The sequence below is a fragment of the Dysidea avara genome, chromosome 12, assembly GCF_963678975.1.
Source record: "Dysidea avara chromosome 12, odDysAvar1.4, whole genome shotgun sequence".
Taxonomy (NCBI): Eukaryota; Metazoa; Porifera; class Demospongiae; order Dictyoceratida; family Dysideidae; genus Dysidea; species Dysidea avara.
In genome coordinates this window covers 26,305,337-26,333,197 of record NC_089283.1, presented here as the reverse complement: position 1 = coordinate 26,333,197, position 27,861 = coordinate 26,305,337, and the positions used below count along the sequence as shown (strand labels likewise).

At 41.2% G+C, this 27,861-nt stretch overlaps 1 protein-coding gene across 1 annotated transcript; it reads right to left on the bottom strand.

Moving 5' to 3' along the window:
* Positions 1-8: 8 nt before the first annotated feature.
* On the bottom strand, positions 9-27,686 carry LOC136240034 (carbohydrate sulfotransferase 15-like). The gene is made up of 3 exons (XM_066030831.1): positions 27,557-27,686; positions 27,447-27,501; positions 9-1,656 (listed from the first exon to the last, which is right to left on the bottom strand). The coding sequence occupies exon 3, from the start codon at positions 1,630-1,632 to the stop codon at positions 130-132; it is 1,503 nt and encodes a 500-aa protein (XP_065886903.1). The 5' UTR covers positions 1,633-1,656; positions 27,447-27,501; positions 27,557-27,686; the 3' UTR covers positions 9-129.
* Positions 27,687-27,861: the final 175 nt, after the last annotated feature.

Here is a 27,861-nt window from a genome sequence, read left to right as displayed (position 1 = left end):
TCAACAAATTATTTCAACAATTTGGCAAAAGGTCAACATTATATATAAAATGACATCTTGTACATTCATATACACTGCAACTTATTATTATTCGTTGGATATATACACAAGTATTATAGACTAGCATATTCAGTCTGTTATGTCATCCCACAAGAACTTATCATCCTTAAGAAGTTCTGCAAGTTTTTCATTAAATGGTCTGTAATAGGCTCTTAAATGTTTCTTGGTGGATGAGGATAACTGAAGGTTTGCGTTTTTGTGGATGTAAGTTTGATTACGATTACCAGTATTTTGCTGAAATATATGCTGCAGTGTATCTTCAGGAAGAGGGCTCATTTCTAAAAATTTAAAAACCTGTTTTAAAACACCAACAGTATCTTTTGCCATGTCCTCTGTGCGTATAAAGAGGAAGTTTTTCCTAGGAAATACTTGTAACCAAGGTAGTAGGTAAACATAATAAAAACTGGCATAAATCTGTTCTTTTGCATTATAGTAGCTATGAAACTTCCCTGCATCTCTAATACAGTGTATCATAGATTGTGAACTACTGCACTGCTTCAATCTGCTAAAGAACTTGTCTGTACTATCTGCAAATATGCTAGGACCATCATTGGCTATCAAGTATGGCTTGAGTTTACCAGATGTATACCAAAAGGCAGAATACTGTCTACTGATTGGCTCTCTCATCAAGACAACAAATTTTGCATTAGGTTGTATTTCTTTCAATAGCAATGGTGGATCACACAGTGACCCATCTGCAACACCATCAAATCCATGACGTAACCAACTTGTATCTTGAGCAAAGTCTGAAAATATTCCATTGTAATATGAACTTTTAGTGCTCTCAGATTCAATAACACTAGTCGGTCTAATAAAATATTCTACTGAATCTAAAACTGTCTTAATAGCTTCCTCATAACCTTTGACAAGTCCAGCAGAATGACGTCCCAGCCAGCCATATCCCTGGACAGCACCAATTGATTCTGGATGCCTTATAGTTGAAGAGTAAAATGTGGTAGATCCACATTTGGGATATCCCAAGAGATACATGTAAGGTAGACAATGTAATGATTTGGTTCCAGGGACAGAATCTTTAGTAAAGTCTACATTTCTAATCCAATTAACTTCAGCTTTTACAGGACCATAATCTGCATACCAACAGGGGTTTTTCAGATTTGAAACAAATTCATCAGGTGGAGGAATCACTTTACGAACCATTGCTAATATATCTGGTAAAGAATAGTTGGATTTTCCATTGTGAATGGTCCTCTTTCTACAATTTGGTAACTCATGATTCAAAATGACTTTAGAATAATCAGAACTTGTAATATCCAGCATAATGTCATGACTTTCAGTGTCAACCAAACTTTTTTTTTTGGCTTCTGAATGATTCTCACGGTCGTGATCTCTGGAAGTGGACATGTACACATCTAATATTTTATGATCTCCAAGTACATCTTCACTAGCTACATCATCACTTTTAGCATGAACAACATCTTGCAGTTTGTATTGTTGGAAGGATACTAGTTGTGTGATGTGTGGTGATTTCTCTGACCATTCCCACAATGCAACCAACACAATAAAGGGAACAACAGTTGTCAACAAGATAGAGCGGAATGGCACTTTAGACATCTCATCAGCTTACAACACATAAACCTATACAAGCATATACAAGAATATACAAACTAAATAACTAAAAACAAACTCATGGCATATATCGCTAAGGACAAAAGGTTATTATTATTATTTTAGTGCATGTATACATTCAGTAAATGGTAAGTGACACAAGGACAGTTTAGTTGCTTTAAAATAAATGCTGAAACACTTGAGCTGTTTTATCATAATAACATTATTGTTGTATTTGCAACAACTAGTAACATCAACTATATATCTTCAAACTATATTTCACTAGAATGAAATAAATTATGTACTATTAGAATTTGGATCTTACTGTCTTTATTCTGATGTTGATAAAGCTAGGAATGTACAGCAGGAGGCGTAGCCAGACTTTTGGTGAAGCCAGGGCCTTGGAGGGTCTGGGGGAATGCTTCCACAGGAAATTTTTGAAAACTAAACCCTCTGAAATTGAATCTGAGAGTCATTTCAGTAGTGAAATTATTATTGTATTAGGGTGGGTGCTGTATTAGGGTGACTGCTGTATTAAAGTGAATGCTCTATTGGGGTATGTCAATCTTGAGTTTTATGGCTTTCTGCTAACTACGTACCACTTAGGAAAGCTATTATACTCCCTGAAATAGAATGTGAGGCTAGCTTTAACAGTTTATTGGAGTGGCTACTATTGCTCATATTTGTTTGTCTACTATATTAGAGTGACTGTTCTATTAAAGTATTTGATGTTGATGTTTGTTATAGTGTGCAATTGTTGATGTCTGGGTGTGGGTCCGGATTCTGGCTACACCTCTATATATTTCCTCTCCAAATCACATCAGATGATCAACCTAATTAATCAAAATAAAGTAATCAGTAATCATATACTACCATCAAAATCTAATTTGATTGATTGAGGTGATCAACCTATTCACTATAATTCACTTTACTTATTTTTGTAGCTATGAAAAAATTATATAAAAATTTCTTATGTAAAATTATTATTAGTACAACCAAAAAGTTTTCATGCATGAACCATGTAGCTTACTGCCTTTAGCTAGTTAGCTGGCTTCTGCTAAAATGCAATAATCAACAAAATCAATATCATTACATGCAGTTTTATCACAACAGGAGTAGCTAGAATATCTTAGTTACTGATATGAGTCCAAGGGTAAGTGTTAATAATTAAGATATTCTATAACTGCTGTGATATAACCGACTTATATCCAAGTGAAAGACAGTGGGTACTTTGATGTATATGTCTTCATATTCGTGTGGCCATGTGGTAGAGAGAGAACCATCATTTCTTAATTTGATGAAAACAAATACAATAGATTAATCCTCGGTCCCATGTGACCACAGTCAGATCACATGTGGGCACAGCAAGGAGTGTAAGTGTATACAAATCAAGGGCAGATCCAGGATCTGGCAAGGGGAGGGGCACAAACAGGCAAGTTGTAGGTAGTTGGGGAGAGAAGCAAATAATACACCTCTTAGTAGTATCTCACTGTTGATTTTTACCATTTTGGCTTGCAGATGGCTGCGAAGTCTTTAAAGCTGTTTAAAAGGATCTGAATGTCTTAAACAGCAACAGGATAATTATTTTTAAATGCGCTTAGTCGCGGCGGCTTAGTGCCCACGACGGTGCTGGGTGACGATTTCATAGTTAGTTAGACTTTTAGTTTCAGGTCATATTTCGTGAGTTTCATAAGTTGATCTTGGCCTGGCATAAAGTTTAGTATTTTAATCAGAAGTATTAAACTATCTGCTCCTTGACAAGGTGGGGGGGGGATTTGGGGCCCCCATTACAAATACACAGATATAAATTTGCTGATTGAAAAAACAGTTAAATTTGGCTATTTAATACCATAGATTCCCTAAAATTTCGGCATCTCTAAATATTCGACACTCCCCGTGCTTTGAACGCAATGTGCTCTAAATTTCGGCAAGCGCAGGGAAGTTTCTGATTATAAGCGCGCTAATTTTTCGGCACTTGGAACACTAGTTGACGAAGGTCTCCTTAGTACTGAGGATTCCCAGTGACCTCACACAATATGCTACCTGGATGCTGGATGAAGCACCAAGTGTGAAATTGTTCAGGGAACGTACCCAACGACAACGATATCATCGTGTGACATCACGGCTACCGCAAAACGATCTTCGTTTCTGTTCACAGAATAAAATCTCTCCTGGCCTCACATCTCCTGGTAACATGATACACCCTCAGATAGCTTTTTGTTAGCTATGGAATACTTCATGCAGCATCTGGCGAGATTTATCATGAGTTACGGTAGTGTAATATTATTGATTGTGGTTTCTGTTTTTTATTACTACAGGGTAGTTGAAATCCTTAATATCACGTCTGGGCGATTGTATTCAAAAGTAATGACATTGACCATCCCTCCTGGATAATGTAGGCAATCATAGTATATAGCGCTGCGGCCAAGTGAGTGTTGTGGTATCGTCAGCTCAGCCTCAAGGTAGTCTCGCGTGGCCAGACCCTTTTTTTTTCCTGCTTTCGGCGCGCTTTTTTTTTAGCGCGCCGAACGCGGGAAAAAAAGGGTCTGGCCACGCGAGACTAGCCTCAAGGCGTTCCTGTTTGTCCCTGTAGAAAGAAATCCAGAAAGTAAGCAGTTACCAAGCCTCTGCAATCCAGTTACCAAGCCTCTGCAATCCCTTCTGTTATCTCAACCAGCACTTTCTCAAGTGATATTCGTGGTGAACAACTTTTAATAAAAAATGAAATATATCGCATGAAATTTTCCATGACATCTAACAAAAGCATCTTTACTAGAAGGGGCTACAACTAGTCTAAAGAAATCAATTGAACTAGCTTCTGAAAAGGGAGCTTCAAATTGGCTATCTGTTCTACCTTTGCAGGAGCACAATTTTTCTCTTCACAAAACTGCCTTCCACGACGCTGTTGTGCTCAGATATAGATGGGATCCTGCCAGGCTTCCTCAACATTGCGCCTGTGGAACTAAGTTCACTGTTGAACATTCCTTTACTTGTCCCAAGGATGGCTTCCCTTCAATCCATCACAACGAGATCCGTGACTTAACAGCAAGCTTACTTACTGAGGTCTGCCATGAGGTGCGGGATGTTGAACCACATTTACAACCTATTACTGGTGAGCAGTTCACCTTAGCCTCATCAAACATTGAAGATGGTGCTCGACTAGATATTTTAGCCAATGGTTTTTAGGGTGGCCGTTGTGAGAAAACTTACATTGATGTTAAAGTCTTTAACCCACACGCTCCTAGTAATCATAGTGCCAGTGCCATTTACAGAAAACATGAATTGTGTAAGAAGCGTTCATACGAAGCTTGCATACGTGAAGTTGAACAGAGTTCCTTTACTCCTTTAATCTTTTCAGCCACAGGAGGAATGTGGCTAACGAAGCAACCATGTTTTACAAACGCCTTGCTTCCTTGCTATCAGATAAATGGGATTCAAATTATGCTGCTGTAATAGGGTGGATCTGGTGCTGCTTGTCTTTTTCACTTCTGAGGTCAGCAATTAGATGTCTGAGGGGTTCTAGATCCTCAAAGGGCTCCTTTGGCCACTCTAGGATCAGCACCAATTGACCTCATTCAGGTAGAGTCAAGACTCCCATTAATTAAGCAGTAACTCTTATTGCATTTTCCCTCCTTTTTTGTACGTTTAATTTGTTGTTTCTTGTATTTTGCAAAAGAAAAGATTTATCTGTGCTGAAAAAAAAAAGTAAGCAGTAAACGGATCGCAAATAACCTAGCCATGAAGCGTGCAGACTGTATTAGGGATAGATCCCTAAAAAATTCGACAATAGCACCGGGTTGGTACATTTTTTTCCTAATTGTTCAGCCAGACACGAATGGAATTAATTTATTTCTGCCGAATTTTTAGGGAATCTACGGTAGTTGCACAGTTCTGGGCCATGAAAATCTTGAAAACATGTCATAATTCACTGTGAAAAAAGACAGATATAAGATGGTATTTCCAGTGGCTTATTGAATACAAAAAAGCTTGGTATAAACTGTAGTATACTAACAATCTCATGCAAGGGCAGATTTAGGGGGTGCTTTAGCACCCCCCTCCAAAATTTTAACATGTGCAAGCTAGGAAACTTCTAGAAGTTGCAGTATCAGGGCCACCCACAAGGGGGGGGGGGGGGGGGCAACTGGGGCATTTTGCCCCGGACCCCAGCCTGAAAGGGGCCCCATGCAGGAGGCCCCATGAAGGGCCCCTTGAATACCTGTTTAAAAGATCTAAATACTCTAATAGAGCAGTCACAGTTCTGATAGAACATCCATCATAAGTTTTGTTTTTTTTCAAGACGTTGCCAGTGTTTTTTTGACCTGTGCACTGCCATCTTACCATTGCTAAAAACATCCTGCCATATACTAATCACATTCTGAGAACAGCTTCTCAGTTTAATATAGGTCCACTGAAATGGTAAAATACACTTTGGCCATTATCAATCCTTGCTACTAGTGGGATAGGTTGGTGCATGTGATCATAGATATTATATACTACCAAGAGTTCATAATATATATACTAAGGAGAGTATCCTACTCTCATATACCCCTGTAGAAGGGCGTATCGTGAAGTTATGACGTAACGACAAGATGTTGTGGTTTGTGACGTACGAGCAGCCGTAAAAGTGCAAGAATCGTTAGCACTATTTTACACTCGCGACGCTCAGGATAGTTAATGGCCTAGCAAGAAACGCCTACGAAGCGGTCTTAACCCATGAAGGAATGATTGTAGTTCGATGAGAAACGCTTAGAGCTGGAGTTAATTTGGTTGCTAGTGACGTTGTTAGGCACGCGTTCAATCGATACCATGTTCAACTAATGACATCATTAATTATACAAAGAAAAACGGGCGAACTCAGAAGTTCTACGTCATAACTTCACGATACGCCTTTCTACATGGAGGTTAATAGCTTAACTGTGGTTAGCACTAAAAGAATCACGCATGCCTCCAGCCAGTTACGCACGTGATGCAGAAGGCGCCATTTGTTGGCTCGTGTGATCGAACTTCAACTCGTCGTGCGTAAAAGTGCGAGACGGAGAGCAATGATATTCTACCTCAAACGGAATGATATCGTGATGAATAATAGGGTATCAACTTCTACTTTTACCCCGCGAACCACAGTGATAGCCGTCAGAATGTGACCAGGAAGATTCTCAAGAAAGTTTCCGGCACTAGTTTGATCAATAGTGCTCTAGCCGCGGTGGCACACACAGATCACAACTGATTGTATCGGTAGATGCTCCAGTATCGTCTCGCCGAGTGAGTTATCACCTACCACCGGAAGTCCCCACTAACCAGTCATCGATTTTATACTCATTCTCCTCCCTTCACACAGGAAGGGAGTGAAGTATAGTACATCCTGGAGGTAGGCGTAGAGGGTACCTGGCCTTTTTAGGGTAAGGTTGCTGGAATTTTCTTTTGAAAGGAATTTATGGATTGGTTGACCGCAAATTAAGCTGGTTGGATCCCACATTTTAAAGTATAGCCCCTAGGAGGGAGGGAAAAGGGGAATGATAGCTAGGCCTGGTTCAGTTGGGGACAGGTGGATTGGCAGCTACATCAGTAGCACTCAAACATCAGCTACGTCAGTAGCAGTCACATCAGCTACTTTGGTAGCACTCACATCAGCTATGTCGGTAGCACTCACATCAGCTACGTCGGTAGCACTCACATCAGCTACGTCGGTAGCACTCACATCAGCTACGTCGGTAGCACTCACATCAGCTACGTCGGTAGCACTCACATCAGCTACGTCGGTAGCACTCACATCAGCTACGTCGGTAGCACTCACATCAGCTATGTCGGTAGCACTCACATCAGCTACATCGGTAGCACTCACATCAGCTACGTCGGTAGCACTCACATCAGCTACGTCGGTAGCACTCACATCAGCTACGTTGGTAGCACTCGAACATCAGCTACTTCAGTAGCACTCAAACATCAGCTACGTCGGTAGCACTCAAACATCAGCTACGTCGGTAGCACTCACATCAGCTACATTGGTAGCACTCAAACATCAGCTACTTCAGTAGCACTCACATCAGCTACATCAGTAGCACTCAAACATTACCTACGTCGGTAGCACTCAAACATCAGCTACATCGGTAGCACTCAAACACCAGCTACGTCAGTAGCACTCAAACATCAGCTACGTCGGTAGCACTCAAACATCAGCTACGTCGGTAGCACTCACATCAGCTACATTGGTAGCACTCAAACATCAGCTACTTCAGTAGCACTCACATCAGCTACATCAGTAGCACTCAAACATTACCTACGTCGGTAGCACTCAAACATCAGCTACGTCGGTAGCACTCACATCAGCTACGTTGGTAGCACTCAAACATCAGCTACTTCAGTAGCACTCGCATCAGCTACATCGGTAACACTCAAACATCAGCTACGTCGGTAGCACTCAAACATCAGCTACGTCAGTAGCACTCAAACATCAGCTACATCGGTAGCACTCAAACACCAGCTACGTCAGTAGCACTCAAACATCAGCTACGTCGGTAGCACTCAAACATCAGCTACGTCGGTAGCACTCACATCAGCTACGTTGGTAGCACTCAAACATCAGCTACTTCAGTAGCACTCGCATCAGCTACATCGGTAACACTCAAACATCAGCTACGTCGGTAGCACTCAAACATCAGCTACGTCAGTAGCACTCAAACATCAGCTACATCGGTAGCACTCAAACACCAGCTACGTCAGTAGCACTCAAACATCAGCTACGTCGGTAGCACTCAAACATCAGCTACGTCGGTAGCACTCAAACACCAGCTACGTCAGTAGCACTCAAACATCAGCTACGTCGGTAGCACTCAAACTTCAGCTACTTCAGTAGCACTCAAACATCAGCTACGTCAGTAGCACTCAAACATCAGCTACGTCAGTAGCACTCACATCAGCTACGTTGGTAGCACTCAAACATCAGCTACACTAATTGGTAGTAGCACTCAAACATCAGCTACAACGGTAGTAGCACTCAAACATCAGCTACATTGGCAGCACTCACACATGAGCTATATCGGTAGGACTCTCACATGAGCTATGTCAATAGTACTCGAACATGAGCTACATCAGTAGTACTCAAACCTGAGCTACATCAGTAGCACTCAATATGTCATTAACACCTAGACTTGAGCTGTTAGTAGCATTCAATTTGTTATTAACACCCAGACACGATCTGTCAGTAGCACTCAGACATGAACTATGTTGGTAGCACTCAAATGAGGTAAGTTGGTACTCAAACATCAGCTACATCTCACAATGTGAGCCATGTTGGTAGCACTCACACATGAGCTACAACGGTAGCACTCAAACATGAGCTACATTGGTAGCACTCAATCAAACACTAGCTATGTTGCAAACATGAGCTATGTCAGTAGCAGTCAAACATGAGCTACATCGGTAGTACCCAAACCTGAGTTACATCAGCAGCACTCAATATGTCAGTAACACCCAGACATGAACTACATCACTAGTAGCCAGACACGTATGGCACCCAGAGATGAGCTATGTTGGTAGCACTCTAATGAGGTAAGTTGGTACTGAAACATGAGCTACATCTCACAGTATGAGCTACGTCAGTAGCACTTAAACATGTGCTATGTCAGTAGCACTCAAACTGAACTACTATACATCAGTAGCACTCAGACATAAGCTACATTGGTAATACCCAGACAGGAGCTACGTCGGTAGCACCCATACATGAGCTACATCGGTAGCACTCAAATGTGGTAAGTTAAAAGCATTTACACATGAGCTATGTTGGTAGCACTCAAACATGAGTCACAACTGTAGAAAAATACATTGGTAGCAGTCACATATGATCTACACTGGTAGCACTCAAACATGAGGTACGTCTGTAATAACCTGAGTGACATCGGTAGCACTCAGTATGTCAGTAACACCCAGACATGAGCTGTCAGTAGCACCCAGACATGAGCTACATCAGTAGCTGTAGCCAGACATGAGCTATGTTGGTAGCACTCAAGTTGGTACTCAAACAGGAGCTACATCTCACAACATGAGCCATGTCGGTAGCACTCACACAGCATAAGCTACGCCGGTAGCACTCAAACATGAGCTACATTGGTAGCACTCACACATAAGCTATGTCAGCAGCACCGAAACATGAGTTAAGACAGTATAGCACTCAAACGAGCTATGTCAGCAGTTCTCAAACATGATCATGAGCTACATTGGTAGTACCCAAATCTGAGTTACATCGGTAGCACTCAATATGTTGGTAACACCCAAAATGAGCTGTCAGTTGCACTCAGACATGAGCTACATCACTAGTAGCCAGACATGAGCAGCTATAACACCCAGAAATGAGCTACGTTGCTAGCACCCAAATGAGGTAAGTTGGTACTCAAACATGAGTCTACATCTCACAATACGAGCTATGTCGGTAGCACGTAAACACGAACTACTATACGTCGGTAGCACTCAGGCATGAGCTACATTGGTAGTGCCCAGACATGAGCTACATCGGTAGCACCCATACACGAGCTACATCGGTAGCACCCATAATTAATGTGGTAAGTTAAAAGCTTTCACACATGAGCTATGTCGGTAGCACTCAAACATGAGTTACAACAATAGAACTCCACCATAAACATATCGGGAGCACTCAAGCATGAACTACATCAGTAGCACTCAAAACATGAGCTACATTGCAAACACTCAAGAGTGAGTAGCACTCAATTATGAGCTACATCAGTAGCACTCAAAAGAGGTACGCTGGTAGCATTCAAACACGAACTATGTCAGTAGCAAGCAAACATGAGCTACAAACATCAGTAGCACTCAGTATCAGACATGAGCTATCTTGGTAGCACATAAACACGAGCAGTCAGTAGTACTCAAACATTAGCTATATCAATAGCACTCAGACAGGAGCTATGTCAGTAGCACTCAAAAGAGGTAATTATACAAGTCGGTAACACGGGCTACTAAACTCAGACATGAGCTATGTTGGTAGCACTCAAACACAAACATGAGCTACATCAGCAGTACTCAAACATGAGCTACATCAGTAGCATGCAAACATGAGCTACGAACATCAGTAGCACTCAATTTCAGACATAAGCTATGTTTGGTAACACTCAACATGAGCTATATTAGTAGCACTCGTACATGAGCTACTTGGTACATAGCACTCAAAAGAGGTAAGCTGGTAACATGAGCTACATCAGTAGCACTCAGACATGAGCTGTGTTGGTAGCACTCAAACATGATCTATGTCCATGTAACACTCAAACATGGGCTATGTCAGTAACACTCAAACATGAGCTATATCATTAGCATTATGTGGACATGATCATGAGCCATGTTGGTAGTACTCAAACATGCTTACATGAGCTACATCACTGATGCTCAAACAGAAACTACATTGGTAACACTCAGACATGAGCTATATTGATAGTACCCAGACAGGAGCTCCCAGACATGAGCTATGTAAGTCTGTAGCACTCAAATGAGGTAAGCTGGTAGCACTCAAACACGAGCTGCACCAGACATGAACTACATTAGTTGCAGCCATACATGAGCTATGTCAGTAGCACTCAGATGAGGTAAGTTGGCAGCTCTCAAACATGAGTGATGTCAGTAGCAATCACACATGAGCTACGCCAGTAACACTCAAACGTGAGCTATGTCGATAGCACTCAACCATGAGCTACATCAGTAAACGTGGGCTACATCCATAGTACTCAAACATGGGCTACATTGGTAGCTCTCAAACATGAATGATGCAACATCAATTCTAGTAAAATTAATGTGATAACTATGTTGGTATCACAGTACAATCATGCATACATCAGCTACCTGACTATCAATCACAGTGAACGTGACCTCTTGTCATCACACATTTACACGACAGCTATACTGCATGCATCAGCTGTAGTTGCTACGTCAACAACACTGTACAGTCATTATATTGCTAGCTTCTGACTACATCAATGGTAAAAAAAATATTAAAAAAAACGAAAAATGGGACAGCCATAGTACTGCTATACATTATTACCATGCACTGTAGCAACAGCCACACATCAGCTATATTGTTACATAGGAACATGTCACAGCGGAGGTGGTAGAAACTTCAGCAGGGCAGCTACATATCAGCTATATCATCACCTGACTGCATCATGATCAGGACAGCTACACCAGTAGCACTGTACAGTCTATACTGTTAGCATCAGACTATATCTATTACAATGGAGGTAGCAGAAATATCACCAGTGTAACCACACACGCTCACTACATCAATTGCAGCTTCAGTGGACACGACAGCTACATCAGTAGCACTGTGCAATCACATATATCAGGTATATTGTTACATCTGACTGCATCAATTGTAGTAGATGCGACATCTGGCTTTGTCATGATCCTACATCCACACATCAGATAGATTGCTACAAATAATGTACAGCAGAAGTGTCAGGAATTTCAACTGCATACTGAAAACACCTGATGCATTAGCTGCAGACGTAACAGCCATGCCAGGATAGATAATCCTGACCACATCACGATTGCGGCTACACATTAGTTGTGTTATTTGTACCTGCACCATCAACAGATCTTACAGATAGTAACAGCACAGGGCAGCTATGAGCTTTCTCACCTGACTGCATCACTATCACTCAGTATCAGTCACAGTGGGTGAGACAACTATGTCAGTAATGCAGTACAGTGGCCATAGCAATCACATGAGGTTGGGCTTTGGTCTCTGCAAAATCTTACATACTTAGCATGTCCAACCATGTGCTCTAAAGACTCCTCTTCACCCACACTGATCATAAAGGCCTAGTTCCTGCATCAGCTATAACGATAGCACCTGACAGTGTCATTTGCAGTATATTTGACAGTTATACAGTGGTATAGCACAGTTCACTACAGATATGTATCAGCTATACATGACAACATCGATGGCAGTAAACAAAATGGCTACTCAGTTGCCAATACAGTAGCATATCAGTTACTACACTTAACTGAATGACAGGACGGCTACATTTGTAGCATGGTACGGTGACACATCAGCTAATCACTACCACTAAATGGCAGGACTTGCAGCAGCTGTGGCCACAGTTTAAGCATGCTTCAGCTACACCGAGAGCATATGACTATACCTGCTAAGTGACCAGCACAGTGTAGTCAGTCATCAACTTGAGCGTTAGCACCAGACTATATTATTTGCTGTAGCTAGATGTGGCAGCGATGTTCAGTAGCACATGTACAGTACACACATATCAGCTAAATCAATAACCAATAATCAAGATGACCAGCTGCGACTAGTACAGCTCACTTGCTGGGAACACCTTGACTAGAACTCCTAGCAATCAAAAAAGAAAAACAAACAAAAAACAGACTAGAATATTCTACATCCAGCTAGTCAGGATGTGACAGATAAGCAGCACACTATAACAGCTATGGTGACCACCGAACAAAGCAACCAAGTGAGTCTAGATCTAGTAGCACTACTTCAGGCAACAAGACAAAGTTGTACTAAGGTATTTGATCATTACCACATGCCAGCGGTATCATGCACTAGTTTATTGAAATCACACCAGGCATGGTTAACACACATACTTACACTATAAATAGAGATATGAGATTGCTCTAAGCAGTATCAGATTAGTGACACATAGACACATCAGACTGGGCTGTGCCTCAATTCTCCGGATACGGGGAACACGTCAATTATGATTGTGTCAAGAGTGCACAAATAGGTGAGCCAATATTACTCACTACGACTGCACTGCGAACTGGGGACAGAGCGCAACTGCACATCAGCTAGGTCATCACATGACTACAGTGCTAAAATCCAACAGGCCATGCAGCCACTAAAACGCACTTGCATACACACGTACATTATAGATTAATAACAAGCTATAGCTACGGCTACTACTGCCAACTTTGCACCACGCTGGTGACACACCTATAGCAAGCAGTCTTAGCATAAGTCATAACTATGACCATAAAACTTCAATCAAACAAAGACTGTAGTGTCACGCAGCTAAGTATCGATGAAGCTGGGGTAGTCCGCTGACAGCGGATTGCTCGCCAGACCAGGGCATGGCACTGATACAACATCACTCACTTAACGTTTTGAAATATATTCCTTTCTATACCGGCCAGTATCAACAACCAATAGCAATTTGCAGCTCCTAAACTGCGCTGCTGGCACGGTTTACAGAGCCGGGTGGCCAGGTAGCCATGAATAGGCAGACACACGTGCTAACCCTATGGCGCTAACGCTTAACAGTGCCTATCAAAGGCAACAAGACCTCATCTGGGCGATAGGAAAACCAAGCTCAAACAAGATGATCATTTTTGACAAGTTTAAGCTACTCCAACTAGCCACTTAGAACCCCCTGCTACCCCATTACGGGCTTTCTTTGGGCTATGGAACTCTCGTCCAGATAGGCTCGAGTTAGCTGCAGGGGCCAAAAATCCTACATCGAGCCATACAGATTACAACAAAGGCTCGAAAACGCAATAGCAGCTACGTGCTTGTCACCGACCTGCGTTGAGAGGGGATCACGTGCACCTGATCACGTGATTAAACAACCTGACCACCTGCCAAAAAAATATAGTTAATAGCGATACTACCAGCATCTACTAAATCTAATTCGATGACTTGAATACTTAATACCACCAACAACCACAATACGTGATTCGATAAATATGTGCTAAATAATAGTTAGACCCTTTTGGTGGTGAATTTGGTGAATTTTGGAGGTGTCTAAGTTACTTAGACCCTTTTCATGTTTACTTAGACCCTTTCATGTTTACTTAGACCCTTTTCATGTTTATTACGCGCACCCAGACTGGTAGCGTTGGCAACGCATCGCCACCTGAAAATTAATTTTAAACCCGTAACTGTTGTTACGGGTGGAATAATGGCTTGTTTCTACTAATGAACGCTACATTTCTCTGTTACAAGCAGCTGTCAACAATGTTAAGGTACAACAACTACATAAAGGGTCTAAATAACTTAGACTTCAGACCACAGGGGTCTAAGTAATTTAGTAACCCTCAGGCCCTGTAGTAGCGCCTTCGCTTCGCTCAGGCGCCACGACACAGGGCCATCGGGTTACTGCGCAGCGAGGGTGCTACTAAGGGCCTGAGGGTTTTCTAAATCCCGTAGAACCCAGTGGTTCTTGACGCCTAACTTATTTAGACTACAACTCGTTAATGTACCTTGAGTTGACAGCTGCTTGTAAATGGGAAATGTATGGCTAATTACTAGAAACAAGCCCTCTACACCTCCCTACATGGCGGGACCTCAGCGTGGCTGTTGCTACCCGTTTAAACGCCCATGCGTTGCCAATGTTACAGGCGCATGCTATGTATCGAAGTACTGGACTCAGCGACTGGACTACAACTCATTGTTGCTGTTGTTGTGCCCCGACAGCTGCTTGTAAGCAAGTAATGTAGTGTTGATTAGTACAAACAAGCCCATTACACCTCCCTCTAATTCAGTACGGCTGTTAGAGTATAAGCCACCGATGTTCGGCCACCAGGAATTTTCGGACACTCGTACGAAGAAACTGTGCAACGTATTCCCTTGCATTTTGCATTGCTATTACCTTAGACCCTCACCATTTAGTCCACCAAGTTTCGTAGGATTTCTTCAAGGACTGTGTGTTTGGCGAGCCAATAAGCATGTGTCCGAATCGCATGACGTTTTGGCCAAAAGTATGGATTTTCGGACTGTAGCTCGCAAAGCACAATAAATGCACGGATTTAAATGACATTTAGCATGCAGCTAGGGTAATCACTCAAGGTTCAGCCCACCAAGTTTCAGCTTATAAATCGATTGTACGCCTCAGTAATTATCAAATCTGTAAGCGCATGTAGGCGTATCAAATATCGGACATTTATTTCCGCGAAAAACTACAACTGCTGATTAAGTTTTTTAGCAAATTCAGATGATTTCCGCTTTTACACACTATAAAGACACAACTGACTGTTATTTGAGAGCTCATATATCTTGTGACCGTCTGCAACTGCTCAGCTGACAAACTAGCTATGCACAGAGAACCACAAACACCTGCTGCATAGCCATAACAAACTGTTAAACCTTTATTGGGAACATTCTCACATGAGAAATGATACAGCATGTAAGAATTGTGAAAAGATTTTTATTGTATCTAAGTGACTGTTCTATTAGAGTAGTTCATTTTACCTGACTGTTTTATTAGAGTATCTTGTCTGTTTATTCAAATTATGGGAAGCCACTAAATAAAACTGATACTATATCATGCATGTGAGAAACCATTGCTTACACTATAAGAAAATTTGTAGAGTGTTCTATTTATAGTAGATCCTTGATTTTGGAACCTGTGGTCTTGATACTTTCTTGCTCCTAATAACTTAAAAAATAAACTTAAAAGGGTACTGAAACCACTTAAAACTGCATGGTATAGTTATGCCCTGACTGATGAATTTTTACATGCCACTCTTCCTTATGAAGTCATACATATGGTAACTACAATAGATGCACATCCAAGTAATTTGGTATATGCCTTTCTTCAGTCCAACACCTATAAAATCTGTGGCATTTCCAGATTGTATAGACACTTTACAATTGCAGGATTAGATCTCATAAAATTAATATAGTTTGACAATAATGACACAGGGAAGATTTGCATTGCCATAACATACGTATAGCTTTATTGCTACCCACATGTATTCAACTGTTCTGATTTTGGTTTTCCTTATCCATTTATTTCAAATAGGATAAGTTTGCATATGTATACAAGTGCAGAAATACAATGAATAAATTCACACCAAACTATTTAGCTACAAAATTCTATGGTTTGAAGAGCATGCAATATAGATTGTTGCCAGTGTTAAACTACATCCCGCAGTAAGTAGTTCCGCAATAGCTCTGGGGATGATGCATGTGTTTGATATGCATTGTCATACACTCGAGGTCATCGATGAAGTTATTGGAAGGAGTTCAGTTAGATATCATGGATAGCTTACCATTGTGATGATTGAAGAGTAATCAACTTACTGGAACTCTGTATGATGACAGCAAGTGAACTTTGAGTAATTGCATCACATAATTAGTATTTCATATTATAACAGAATACTTTTAATAAGGGCAAATACATGAACAGGCATGTAAATTTGCATGGATGCATGATGCATATGATTTAGGAAAACAATTACATAGACTCTAAATTGATTGATTTACTATACTGTATTATCATAAGTTACCTGGTCTTGGATCATTACAGAGATTATTGATAGCTATGTATGCAAATCTTCATCAACAGTAAGCATGTATATATTCAATGCAAAATTGACCTGATTGCAGCCATTGTCCTACACAATTAATCTTTGCAGGATATACACAATGGAAGATTGAAAATGGCAACATGCTATGGATGATTCAGTTTCCTAACTTTCATGAGAGAATCAATCTATGCAGGATTTATCTTTTTCCTCCACTAAGTGCCCATGAAACAAATTGTGCAGTCTTCTATGCTTGTCACACTTATTACACAAGTAAAGCCTTATAGTGTAGCTTTAATTACAACATGTATATAATATGACATGATGAAAGCAGCTTTATTAGTTACTTGAATGAAAAATGATTCTCACTTTCCAATAATGATTCTTCCTTCAGGGAGGCACAAATGTATGCATGCACTTACAAAAGATTTACACTGTAGCAAGAGTTCATAATATATATTATGAACTCTTGTCAATAGCAATTCAATGAAATTTGTACAATATGGCTATATGTATAGCTATATGCATAATTACATCTTTAATAGGGTAAAAATGTTTAAAATCATTCGATCAATTAAAAATAAAACTAGGTTGCACATGGCTTCATGAAAGTTATAGTATAAAGGACATGAAATGGTCCCTTCAAATCAGGAGGATTCAGGACTGGGATATGGTATCGAATTATTTTGCCTTGATATCTAACAAAACTTAGCTATGAGATTACAAGCAATTCCACTTTACTTAGAAAAAAGAAAAGCTAATATAATTATAGCAGATTTTGAAACTTCTTATACTTAGTTTCAAGGGTTATAATTTCAGGAACCCTCTTCACACTATAGGTATAGCCAAGAGTTCATAATATATATAGAAAGGGAATATTATGAACTCTTGGTATAGCTATATACTTGGCAAATGACATTAGACTTCAACTTCCAAAATGAAGGATCCACTATGAAACAGAATTATCCTATTCCCTTGTAACGATCAAATTTAAATAAAAGAATTGTTTTTGGGAACATTTTATTGATAATTTTTGCACTTACCACTACCTCTGTCCCTGCTCCAAGTGCTATACAAGATTTTTGCATGAACTATCTCATACATTCTTTAACTTGTATCCTTTCTATCCCTTATGATTTTACTTGTAGTTAGGTAATTTTAAAATAACTATCTTATGGCTATACCAGTGGTAAAACTCTGCAACCTCAGGACTGTAATAATATTGTAATTATTATTATTCTACTGTATAGCTAGCCTGTATTGCATGTGGCATATGTACAGTTCTGTAAATTGTTAATATATTTTTATAAATAAATAAATAAATAGAATACTTAATGTTGGTTAAACAATGTATGGCTTCTCAAATGACATTTATTAGCACAATGTAAGTATAAAGACAAAATATACTCTAAAGCAGTCAGGTAAAAGAAACTACTCTAATAGAACAGTCACTTAGATACAATAAAAATCTTTTCACAATTCTTGCATGCTGTATCATTTCTCATGTGAGAATGTTCCCAATAAAAGTTTTACAGTTTGTTATGGCTATGCAGCAGGTGTTTGTGGCTCTCTGTGCATAGCTAGTTTGTCAGCTGAGCAGTTGCAGACTGTCACAAGATATATGAGCTCTCAAATAACAATCAGTTGTAATTTGTTTGCTCTTTATAGTGTGTAAAAGCTGAAGTCATCTGAATTTGCTAAAAATAGTAATCAGAAGTTGTAGTTTTTCGCGGAAATAAATGTCCGATATTTGATACGCCTACATGCGCTTACAGATTTGATAATTACTGAGGCGTACAATCGATTTATAAGCTGAAACTTGGTGGGCTGAACCTTGAGTGATTACCCTAGCTGCATGCTAAATGTCATTTAAATCCGTGCTTTTATTGTGCTTTGCGAGCTACAGTCCGAAAATCCATACTTTTGGCCAAAACGTCATGCGATTCGGACACATGCTTATTGGCTCGCCAAACACACAGTCCTTGAAGAAATCCTACGAAACTTGGTGGGCTAAATGGTGAGGGTCTAAGGTAATAGCAATGCAAAATGCAAGGGAATACGTTGCACAGTTTCTTCGTACGAGTGTCCGAAAATTCCTGGTGGCCGAACATCGGTGGCTTACTCTACTAGCCATTTAAACGCCCGTGCGTTGCCAATGTTACAGGCGCGTAATTATCGTGTTTCGTATCGCCTCAGAGCGTGGTCTCTATTGGACATGACCGTGGCTCTACGAGATTTAGAGACCACGTTTTCAGCCAATCAAATTTCAGTATCAAACTTTTTGTAGTCTAAAGGGGTATATGAGAATAGGATACTCTCCTTAGTATATATTATAAACTCTTGATACTACGTATATATACTATCTATGATGTGATTTAGTTAGATTTTGTTTTGTTTAGTAGATATAACACATTTTAGGTCAATTATATTACATCATAATGCATCAGACAAAGAAACTTTAGTACGCGTGAGGTACCATTGAAGCGACAGAAGCGTCCATGTACAGCTAGATTCGATTTAGTTTCATGTATCTAACGTAACAACTCAAAACATGGTAAGAACTTGTACTGCAACCAGTTACAAGCCAGTAAGTGAATTTACGTTGGTCTTGTGGTGAAGTACGCTCGAGAACGCCTGTTAAAGGAACTGTAAATCAACAGCAGAATGGTCGAAACACGTCTTGAGTTTATTTCTTAGATGTTTTGAATACACTGAAGGGTCGAATATAGCGGATGGAGGTAGAGAAACGAGAGGAAACAATAGCGATGGCGCCACTGGCAAGACATTCGACTCAGGAAAGTGTAATATAGATACCATTGTTTGTTTCATGTTATTGCTAACCCAGCTTTGTAAACAAATCGAACTAATCTTACTTCAGTGAAGCGTGAGCTTCGATAGTGCGAAGCACACAGGCGAGCTACTACAGGACAACGCCGCTATTGTTTTCCAGCAGAACGTTCAAGTAATCTTAGAACACTACAGAGTTGAAAAGGAGAGCTTGGTATTGCCACCTGCACGTTAGACTTTCAGTTTTTATCTACCCGGCTTTCCCATTGCAAAGTATCAAGAGTTCATAATATATATACTAAGGAGAGTATCCTACTCTCACGATATACCCCTGTAGAAAGGCGTATCGTGAAGTTAGACCATAGATACAGTATACCAACAGGGATTGGAAACGGAAGTAACTCACGTGATATCTCTGTACAAATTCCCAATATGACGCAACAGACGTGAAATACCATCCGTGTCTCGAGCGCGAGTGACCGTCACCATAGATACCAGTGCTGCGCGAATTCGTTAGAAGCCACCTTTGTGCACGTTGTAGAAGAATTACAGCCTAAGCGTTGCGACAATTGGGCTAATTACTGTTCTACTCGAGGGCGAAATTGCCTGTGCGTGCTCTAGTACACGAGAGTGATTTGAAATGACCATTGACGCTAATTTCTGTGGTAAGCTTATTGTAACCCAGCAGCGCTTCTAGCAGTTGTGTTATTTTGTAAGCCTGCCAGTAAAAGCAGTTAGAAAAGTATTATGTTTTCTGGTGTTTACATCGTCAGTGCCGTGTAAATAGCTTATTGAAATTACTATTCGTGTTACCATACTGGACATTTTAATAATTTTACAGTTTACACTTGCGTTATTTTGGAGGACACATCAGTAACTTTGTGTACCAATATACCATGTCATTAGTTACTAGTACATTAGTAGAGTGTAACGTAAATATTAGATTGTTCTGAAACCAATCCTACAGGAAATGGGAGGTGCAATGATGGAATCCATACCTACACACAATATTGCTGAATAACCACTGTTAACACTGAAGAATCTGAGAGTTGTTTACCATAAGGATGAAGAACACACATTCAGCAACAAAATATATTCCAGTATATGTATGTGCAGAACAATCCAAGTGTTCAGATAGTGAACTTGAAGCCATGTTGTCAATACATTAACACGGAAGTATCATTTACTAGAAGATGTTGACAGTGAATCTTGAGCTGTGCTTCTCACATCAGTGCACACTTGGTGGTAACTGGTTATATTTGTTGTTTTTTTACCTTCCTTTACGTTTTGCTTGTGTAGTGTTGCAAAATTAATGTTAGCTATTGTGTTGTACTATTATAGCAATGAGCATGCGCGTTATCAGTTGGTCACTAATATACTGAGCTTTAAATTGTGTTGTATATAGAAGGTACTAGCTCTGTTGAATGTGTAGTGTAGACAAGTTGGCATGAAGGGTGCATGTGGGTTGTATGAAACCGGAGTTGTGCTTGCTAGTCACATGACATCATGGTCTTGCGTCTATCAGTTACACTGCCAGGCATTAACTAGCTCATACCAGTCCCACCACCACATGGTCTGACAGAGTAAACATGTATACACATTAATGACTGCCACCCAATAGCTGGAAAGGAAGAACAATAGTTTCCGATTGCCAGAGGGTAAGTGACTAACTCATAAATCAACCTATAATCCAACTGATGGCAAGGCTAGGCCACTGACGCGAGAGTGCCCATATCCAGATTGCTTCCAGTACTCATCTAAATTGCTGCTTGAATGTTTCTGACTACGGTGGGTGCAGGCGGTTGGCTTCCATCTCGGCTTCCATCTCGGCTTCCATCGGACCCCCCGCCAGTCTGGTCAGTCTTGAAAGTCGGCAGTGCGCGAGCGACCGTCACTATAGGAACTTTCACACCGAGATACTTCTCGTGCTGTACGTTGACAATGACTAGCTAGTTATCTAATTAGTGTTCTATTGAAGAGGGGACTTTTTTTTGTAGAGTTGTGAATGCCGGATATGAGACACGCTCTTTACGTCATGCGAGACACGGATATGTTTGTGCGCGAGTCTCCGTTTCCAATCCCTGTTGGTATACTGTATCTATGGTTTTAGTTACCTAACCAATCCGACTACCAATAGCTACTGCCTCATCTGATCATCGCCTAGGAATTTGAATGGTTTTTAGGTGATGCTATTTTGTGGGCACGCCTGTGGTCCCTACGATATAGTATTGTACGATACTAGCTATACTACTTATTACCTATAACTACTATACGTATATGCTTATTAATACTAGCTACTTAACAAATTCAGGAAATTCGTTCTCAGCAGTTAGCTAGTGAATACTGGCGGAATACCATCTTTACCGGCAGTATATCGACTCAGAATCATCTCACGGGAGCCCATCAACTTCCATACAAACGCATTCACCGGTCATTTAACTGGCTACGATTACGCATTACGACGACACCCACTACCTACCTAGGTTTGCCCCCCATGCTGGGTAAGGGATTGCTCGTTACTGCACGCCCACGGCCTCCCCAACGGCTCACGTGACCTCAGTAGGCTTGGGTGAGACACGTGGGCGTCAGTGCCCACTGTACCCAGAGGCTGGGTTGCTATGCAATCCAGGCCTCACCCAAGCAACGGGGGTTTCTTTAATTTGTTTTAGTTTGTTTGTTTGCTTACCCTTTGCTTTGACCCCTCAATCATATGCGCTCTGGATTCGAGTCCTGTCAAACACTCAGCATATTTCCCTCACTTAACCATATGTATGCACCACCATTTTGTCCCACTGTGCTTAGCATACTATTAGCAACTTTTCAACAACGCAGGAGCTTCCGAAACTAAACAATCAACTCTGCTGTCTATACACACCCCCTTTTGTCATATCGTGTAATTAACAACATCCATATACCATTTACCAATTAACCCTAACATACCCGTTAATATTTGGAAATAGCCTTCTGAGTAAAAGGCTTTTTGCGACACATGTACCGTACTGGTAAACTATTGTATAAATGAAGTGCCATCATTTAACATACTGTAATCCATCCCTGTCACTTTATCTCAATGCTTATTTTTGCTGTGTAAAACGTCTGTAGGATGATTTTTAAAGGCAGAATTTTGGACGGCACACGAAACATTCACCACAATCCCTACCTAAACGGTACGACTGTACTGTTTGATACAAGTACTGTACTAATTGTATTGTCCCCATACACCTGTACCAATGTCAGAGTCCCTTGTAGAGTCCATGGTGGTGTCCAATGATCATGTTACCGCAACTGCCCCAATGCTCTGAATGTCAAAGTGAAGAAATATGCCGAGTGCTCTAAATTTCAAAACGAAGAAATTCGATGGTACTCCCACTGGCACCAAGGTAATCTCATCTTGTTCAAACTCATTAGGTTCGTCGCTGTAGATTCTCAGTAAACAGTCCTGGGTGCTTCTGCCCATGACATACTGGGGTCTAACCTGACCATTGTATGTATATACACTTTGTTGTGTCTCATAATTCAATGTAACCTGTATTGGTACTTCCCAACACTTTTGCTCCTTGCACCTTCTTTTGTTGTACATTTCATTAACTTGTATGTGCTATATGGCTCAATACATTGCTTTATCTAGCCTAGTTATCCACCATCATTATACTAAAAATGGAAAGAACACTGATAACTCAGTCGTGTACTTAATGACTTCCCTCTTTCAAAGATCAGTATTGCATTTTCTATACACGTATGGCCTTAACTTGTTTCGCACCTCTCACCTAGATTGCTACCTCTCTCTAGCACTCCATTTATACTGTCCCAAATTACTTTCAGCTCATGTCAACGACCCCAAACTAACCCTTGATTGCCCTGTCAAGAGCTGGGATTGCATGCGCCAGTAAATAGTGAGTGGGCTTGACCTAGCACATGATGGCTAAAAGGGGAGGGGTGTTTATCGATGTAATAACTGTGCTGAAGTTGTAGTGATGATGTGATGTTACGCATTGAGCCTACCTCCATTTACACCACCTGCTTGACTAGACAGATGCTATCAGCATCATGGGGCGAGCCTGTGTAGTTGTAATTGTGCTGTCTATGAACTGGTGACTGTATGGCATTGTTTCTGTTATGTAGGTGATGAGGCAGTGGCAGTCATTACATATATTGGAACATGTTCCTTCGGTAATGAATAACTACCTCAATATTACCATGTAACTATTTGAATTTTGTTTATATACCACCACATTTTATGGTTGGAAGTGTCGGGGACTGTGCATTCAGTTCAAATGGTGAGTAATCTGGTGGCTCTTCATCACTGTTGTCACTAGGTGCTATCAATGTCATCATCCAGTTGTAAATAGTCTGGATCATCACCGTGAAAGTGCGCATTATCTTGTAGTTGCGTGTTTGCGCTTCCGCTGCTATCAAAGATCCAAAAATGTGTGGGCAGCCTCTTAGTTGGTATTCATTCGAAGGAAGTAATCTCTATCCATTGTAATACAAGTCTTGAAGAATCGCCATGACATTGATGATGAGTCAATGACTGACAGCAAAACTGGAAGTTCAGTAATCCATGCCGTTTAACTTCCGTGTAATAAGCTCAGTAGCCTACGCTGTTTAACTTTGCCGTGACCTCCACAATGACCAGAACCAATAAGAAAGTCTAGTAATCTACACCGTTAATTACATCTGTGACATTGACGATGACTGACACTACTTTGTCTATTATTGCGTCCTTGTGTAACACTAAAGAACTTGTACGTTTTTTTTTTTTTGTTGTTGTTTTTTTTTAAATATTTAATCATGAAGTTGCCGTGTAATGAACGATGACTGGAAGTTTTCGTATTTGATCGTAAATTGCCGTGTAATTGACAATGACTTATGGCTCTCTCGCTAGTGTGGGGCTTGCCCCCAATAACTGACCTACGTGGTAGGTAAGTTGTCCTATAAGTGCAACATACATCGACCAACTTCTGTCCAGATGAGTGCTGACCCTAGCAACGAGGGCAGGTTTAAGTTACATGCCAACCAGACACTGTGCAGCTTTTGAGTGTTACTGACACAGTGAACAGCTACTGTATCCACTTTCAGTCTACCGGGTGGCCAAAATTGGGATCACAAAACAACTACCCAGGGGGGGGAATGTGGCATTACCATATCGTCCTGGGAGCTCATCTGCTCTAAGTGATTCACACATTTTGATGCACTGTAGGTGATTACTATATAGCTCGCTGTCACACACGTGAATGTAAATTCTGAATTTACTCATGTTAGTATGCTTTTGGACTATTGGAACTTCCAATCCCTTTACCAGGTCTACTAATTGGAGACTTCCGGGCAGTTGATGCTAGGGTGCGGCACTATACACAATAGAAACACATGGCTGCATCGTGCGATGCCTTGTAACCTTCGTGACATTCATTACAAATCAGTGTGTGACCCCTTTTAGCATGATGGGTCACTGCTTTAGTTGGTGAGCGATGTCACGTCACCAGTAAATAAGCCAGATGACGAACGGAAGGCGACTTTTTCTCGCATGAAATATACCGAACACTTGTTGTCAGGTGTTTACAACTGATTGGTGACCGTATGCTGACTTTAAACTTTTGTACAAGGATCTCGGGTGAGACTATATTGGATTCTCATCACCCACACCGTTTATCACTTCCCAGTTTAGCTGCATGGCATTCTTCGACTGCTGGCGCGTTAACTCAGCATGTAATTGATGATCTTCGTTGGCCTTCCTGGCATGTTAGCTCCCCATATAGTTCACTTACCGTCTACTATGCTATTGTAGAACTAAGTACGCTAACAATAGTATCACACATTAACACCGTCCACCCCAAAGTGGTAAGAAACAGGAAGTGTGGTAGGGATAGTTTCGTTAGTGTTTTTTTTTTTTTTTTTTTTTTGACACATCGATGCATTGATGTGATCAACTTGGCCACCGGTAGCTACCTGCAGGATACTGGTGGACCTTCAGCATCCTTAAAGTGTGCAGCCTTTATAATAATCAAATTCTAAATAAATGTAATCGACGACTATATATCACGGTTTACTGGTCTTCCTTGACTGCTGGTATGTCAGCTCAGCATATAATAAACAATCTTTGCGGTTCGGCTGCCCTTCCTTGACTGGTGGCACATAATCAACCATCTTCGTGGTTGAACTTGCCTTCCTCGACTGCTAGCACATTTCAGCACGTAATTGACCATCTTCGCGGTTGAGCTGGTTTTCCTTGACTGCTGGCCCGTTAGCTCAGCACGTAATGAACCGGCCATCTTCACGGTTGAACTTGCCTTCCTCGACTGCTAGTACATTAATTCAGCACGTAATGGATGATCTTCGCAATTGAACTGGCCTTCCTTGACTGCTGGCACGTTAGCTATGCACGTAATCGACCATCTTCATGGTTGAGCTGGCCTTACTTTGACTGCTGGCACGTTAGCTCAGCACGTAATCGACCATCTTCGCAGTTGAGCTGGCCTTGCTTTCGACTGCTGGCACGCTAGCTCAGCACGTAATCGACCATCTTCGCGGTTGAGCTGGTCTTCCTTGACTGCTGGCACGTTAGCTCAGTACGTAACACTGCGTAATCGACTATCTTCGCGGTTGAGCTGGCCTTCCTTGATTGCTGGCACGTTAGCTCAGCACGTAATCGACCATCTTCGCAGTTGAGCTGGCTTTGCTTTCGACTACTGGCACGTTAGCTCAGCACGTAATCGACCATCTTCGCGGTTGAGCTGGTCTTCCTTGACTGCTGGCACGTTAGCTCAGTACGTAACACTGCGTAATCGACTATCTTCGCGGTTGAGCTGGCCTTCCTTGACTGCTGGCACGTTAGCTCAGCACATATCCTCGACGATTTTCGATTAACGCTTACGGGCCCAGCACCCCTATTATTTCTAGTCTAATTGTGGTTTCGATACCATCCTGCGTCGTTCGACCCTTTCACAGCCCCCGCCTTTATCCCTCGCTCTTTCGCCGCGAACATAACTGTGTTGTCATCCCTCAGCCATATGGCTACAGGGAGAATCCTTTGAGGCGGGGGCTTCTACTTACCTCGTGACGGTTGGTGGCAAAGCGAGTCAGTCTCGGTTGTCCGACTCCAGTCTTGTGAGGCCTTCACGAAGCTACTCTCGGCCTGACTCCTATTTTCTTGAGCAGCGTCTTTGCTGACAATTTTCTGCCATCCTCAGTCTTTACTCCGTTCCTCGTTATCCGCTGTAGCTGACTGACTATCCCACACAAGTGTCTTCCTCTTGTTGCTATCGCTCTTCTACTGTACTGTCTCACTGAAAGAAAACTAGTTCGCACTTCTGCTCGTGTATGCTTATTGTTTCGTGCACGTGATGCCGGATAGCCTGCCGCCATTTCCGTCCTCTATCTCCGTGACACTTTAAAGAACTGGGCTACGATCGGCCAGTTAACCTGGGTTAAACTGCGTCTAACCCCCATTGTATCCTCGACAAAGGCGCGGGATAGTGAAATACGCCATTCACATTATGAATATGTTTCTGTAAATTGTCAATAGGTGAGTGTTTGTTTCGCTAATTGGGCCATACCTATACGGCTAAATCAGGCAAAACCTCAGAAAATTTGGGTAGCTAGGTAGCTAGATTTTGATTTGATAATAATTAGTAGCTACATAATAGAAAATTCAAGTGTTAGCTATTACTGAAATTTACTATAGCTAACTGTATACAAAAAGAGCCACAACTACAAAAAGTATTACATGAACCATATAGGGTGATGTATTACTGGTAGTCTACAATGAAACAAACCTCTTGAGTACTATATGAACTAGAGTATCCGGCTTCACCATTAAAGCTCCGCGACCTATTGAAGAGTTTAATCCCCAGAAGGGTTATCCCAAAAGCTGATTTTCACTCACTTGTTGTGGGTTGGTGCCACCGGATCACTCGATTTATTGGTAGCTAGCTACTGTCAATGTCGCGTACTCAATGCACAAACACAGTGTACAACGTGCACATAATTTTCCTGAAAGTTGCAAAATCATATCGTTTCAATGTCACTTATATGGCATGGAGCGACTGATTTCATACCTATAGCTAGTATGGTTACCAACAACACCGCATGGTGGTTCTGGGAAGAAACCGTACACTGTTAAAACTGATGTGCTATGGTAGCACCTAAAAATGCTATGGTAGCACCTAAAAGTGCTAAGTTTTGACTGCT